Source organism: Pinus tabuliformis, chromosome 3_2, assembly GCF_031772625.1.
Source record: "Pinus tabuliformis cultivar Carrire ecotype Pingquan chromosome 3_2, CPIR1, whole genome shotgun sequence".
Taxonomy (NCBI): domain Eukaryota; kingdom Viridiplantae; phylum Streptophyta; class Pinopsida; order Pinales; family Pinaceae; genus Pinus; species Pinus tabuliformis.
This window is the reverse complement of record NC_142302.1, coordinates 58,339,857-58,344,215: the sequence shown is the minus strand read 5'-3', so window position 1 is coordinate 58,344,215 and position 4,359 is coordinate 58,339,857. Positions and strand designations below refer to the sequence as shown.

At 33.7% G+C, this 4,359-nt stretch overlaps 1 protein-coding gene across 1 annotated transcript; it reads left to right on the top strand.

The window, feature by feature from the left end:
• The first annotated feature begins 3,442 nt into the window (after nt 1–3,442).
• Nucleotides 3,443–3,895, top strand: LOC149179801 (phospholipase A1-Igamma2, chloroplastic-like). Its single transcript, XM_089413648.1, has one exon. It carries the CDS (start codon nt 3,443–3,445, stop codon nt 3,893–3,895), a length of 453 nt encoding a protein of 150 aa, XP_089269774.1.
• The last annotated feature ends 464 nt before the right edge of the window (nt 3,896–4,359 follow it).

The window sequence follows — 4,359 nt, the reverse complement described above, 5'->3', positions numbered from 1 at the left end:
ATAAATCCCTTGCGATTATAATCATGGTCAACCATGGTCCAACATCACACTCTGACAAAAAAATTCTCATTATGAAAATAAACCATGGTCCAACATTGCAATGTGACAAATATTGTCTCGATGTGAAAAACAATCATGATAAACCATGGTTCAACGTTGCTTTGTGACAAATATTGTCTCAAAATGAACATGAACCATGGTCAACCACAATCAACCATGTTTATTTTAGGGTTTACAATATTTATGTTAGGGTTTATATACCTTCCATTTATAATATTAATCGCTTGGGTTTAATATTATTCCCTTAGGTTTGTAATAACTTGGGATTTTAGAATTAATCCTTTGGGTTTATTAATCTAAGGGTTCATATTCCTAGGGTATAATATTATTCATAGGGTTCATAATATTAATTCTAGGATTTAATATAGATCCCTAGGGTTTACAATCATCGTCAGCCATGGTCAACCATGGTCCAATGTCACATTGTGCCAAATATTATCTCAATATGAAAATCAACCATGGTCCAATGTCGCATTGTGACAAAGATTGTCTCAGTATGAAAATAAACTTTGGTAAACCATGGTTAACAATGTTTATTTTAGGGTTTATAATATTTATCTTAGGGTTTTTATACCTTGGTTTATAATATTTATCCCTTGAGTTTAATATTATTCCCTTGGGTTTTTAATAATAATCCCTTGGGTTTATATTATCAATCCCTTGGGTTTATTAATCTAAGGGTTCATATTCCTAAGGGATAATGTTATTCATAAGGTTTATTAGAATAATCTTTGGGTTTAATATTAATCCATTGGGTTTATAATCATGGTCAACCATGGTCCAACGTCAAATTGTGACAAAGATTTTCTCAATATTAAAATCAACCAATGTCACATTATGACAAGGATTGTCTGTTTATTAATCTAAGGGTTCATATTCCTAAGGGATAATGTTATTCATAAGGTTTATTAGAATAATCTTTGGGTTTAATATTAATCCATTGGGTTTATAATCATGGTCAACCATGGTCCAACATCAAATTGTGACAAAGATTTTCTCAATATTAAAATCAACCAATGTCACATTATGACAAGGATTGTCTCAATATGAAAAAAATGGCTCAATATAAAAATCTATCATGGTCAACATAGTCCAATGTCGCATTGTGACAAAGATTGTGTCAATATGAAAATCAGCTGTGGTCAACTATGGTTAACTATGTTTATTTTAGGGTTTATAATATTTAACCATGTTTATTTTAGGGTTTAATATAAAAATCAGTCATGGTCAACTGTGGTCCAATGTTGCATTATGACAGATTTTCTCAATATGAAAATCAACCATGGTTTAACACTGCATTGTGATAAATATTTTCTCGACATTACAATCAATCATGGTCAATAACCATGGTGACATTGTGACAAAGATTGTCTCTTGCTCCAATGCCACATTGTGACAAAGATTGTCTCAATATGAAAATCAACCATGGTCAACCATGGCCAACCATTGTCCAATGTTGCATTGTGCCAAAGGTTATCTCAATATGAAAATCCATCATGGTCAACCATAGTCCAACATCGCATTCTGACAAAGTTTGTGCCAATATGAAATTCACCCGTGGCCAACCATGGTCAACCATGTTTATTTTAAGGTTTTTAATATTTATCTTAGGGTTTATATACCTTGGGTTCATAATATTTATCCTTTGGGTTTATAATCTCTTGGGTTTTTAATATTAATCCCTTGGGTTTATTATTCCCTTGGGTTTACAATATTTATCTTAGGGTTTATACATCTTGGGTTTACAATATTGATCCCTTGGGTTTAATATTATTCTCTACATTGTCACAACCATGGTCATGCATGGTCCAACTTCACATTGACAAAGTTTGTTTCAATATGGAAATCAACGATGGTGAACCATGACCAACCATTGTACAACATCGCATTGTGCCAAAGGTTGTCTCAGTATGAAAATCAATCATGGTCAAGCATAGTCCAATGTCGCATTGTGGAAAAGATTGTGTCAATATGAAAATCATCCATGGTCAACCATATTTATTTTAGGGTTTATAATATTTATCTTAGGGTTTATAGTAGACTTTTCTCAATATGAAAATCAACCATGGTCCAATGTCACATTGTGATAAATATTGTCTCCATATGAAAATTAACCATGATCGAGCATGGTCCAATGTCGAATTGTGACAAAGTTTGTCTCGACATTACAATCAATCATTATCAACAATGGTCAATTATGGTCAACCATGGTCAATAACCATGGTCACATTGTGACAAAGATTGTCTCTTGGTCTAACGTCACATTGTGACAACCATGCTCCAACACTGCATTGTGACAAAGATTGTCTCAATATGAAAATCAACCATGGTCAACCATTTAAACTATTTAAACTATTGTGACAAATGTTGTCTCAATATGAAAACTAATCATGGTCAACCATAGTCCAATGTCTCATTCTCACAAAGATTGTGTCAATATCAAAATCAACTGTGGCCAACCATGTTTATTTTAGGGTTTATAGTATTTATCCTAGGGATTAATATAAATCCATGGGGTTTATAATCATAATCAACCATGATCCAACGTCACATTATGACATATTTTCTCAATATGACACCACAATCCAACATCACAATGTGGCAAAGATTGTCTCAATATGAAAATTATTTATTATTATTATTATTATTATTATTAAATAGATATTTATTATTATTATCATTAATTAAATATTGTTTAATAAAAAAATATTTATAATTAATATTTATTAATAACAATGATTAATAATTATTATTAAGATTATTAATAATTTATTAATTAATTATTTTTTAATTATTAAATAATAATAGTGATTAATTTTGTTGTCCATGTCCATTTACCATTTGCGCTTTTTAATAGACCTTTGTTTCCTCCATGCCACCAGTGGGACGGGATATGAAGGTTATTGATCAATAAGTTACAACTCTTATGGACAAGAGCTCGATCCCTACCTGAAGATTTGAAGGATTTGTTGTCCCCAACGTAGCCATCCAGTAAATGGAGATAAACCTCTAAATTATGAAAGTAAGAGAGATTATGAGTGGGCTTCAAGAAGGGAGAGTTATCGTTTTGCAGGTAAACTTGGATAGCCACATGAAAATATGTCCAGGGAAACCAACTGAAAATGTTGTTTCTTTACGATCCTCTTTTGGCGGAAAGTCCATGGACGAAGGTGTTTGGATTGGCTTTAATGCGGTTTGCACGAATCCAAATGATATAGAGAGGTTGGGAAGACGAGACATAGTGATTGTGGGACGAGGAACGTGAAAAACGCAAGAATGGATGCAAAATTTCAAAGACATATTAGTTCCACTACCCCCTCTAGTAGCTCATGTGAATGTACAAAAAATTGCAGATCCAACTGTCGGAATAGAAAATGGATTTATGTCTCATTATACTTGCGTGGATGAGGGTTCTAAAAAATGCAGTAGAAGCGCCAGGGATATTGTGGTGGGCGAGATCACATGGCTGGTGCAACAATACAAGGAGGAGAGGCTGAGCATAACATTGACAGGACACAGCTTAGGAGCTGCTCTTGCAATGTTATGTGCATATGACGTCAAAGAAATGGTTAACATGATGCAGGGTATACGTGCTCCTGTCACCGTGTTTACCTTTGCCTCTCCCTGCGTAGGAAGCTCAACGTTCGTCCAACATATGGAGGAGATTGGCGTGAATGTTCTGAGTTTGGTTAACTGGCACGATGTTGTTCCGAATTTCCCTGGTCTTTTTATGAACAAGAACATGGGATGGGTGAGAAAAGTACTCGGTTTCCCTAGGCATATTTTCATGTGGGTATCCAGATTTACTTGCACAACCATAACTCTCCCTTCTTGAAGCCCACTCATAATCTCTTTGACTTTCATAATTTAGATATTAATCTCCATTTACTGGATGGTAAATGTAACATGCTGCATATAGATGGATAGGGAAAAAAAATAAGGAAAATTATCTTATTATTATTATATTATTAGCAATTGCACCGAGAGTGTAAAGGAATGCTCATAGATAGGAGGAGTGGGATGTGTGGAAGGCAATTATTAAGTGAAATATATAGACAATAAAATACAATCCGAATTTGAGTTTTTATACATCCTCTAAAGAATGTAGAGGATGTTAAATTTTAGAAGTAGTATGTTGAAATAACATAAATGTCTCATAACAATGGCAATCCTTGCAAGCATAAGGTAAAGAGGTTGTGCGCAGGGTTAGTCCAGGTTGGACATCCCTATTTTTTTAATATGCTCAATCCAGAGACGGTAGGTCGAACTTTGTACATGCTTGTACTCTATGTAAAAACA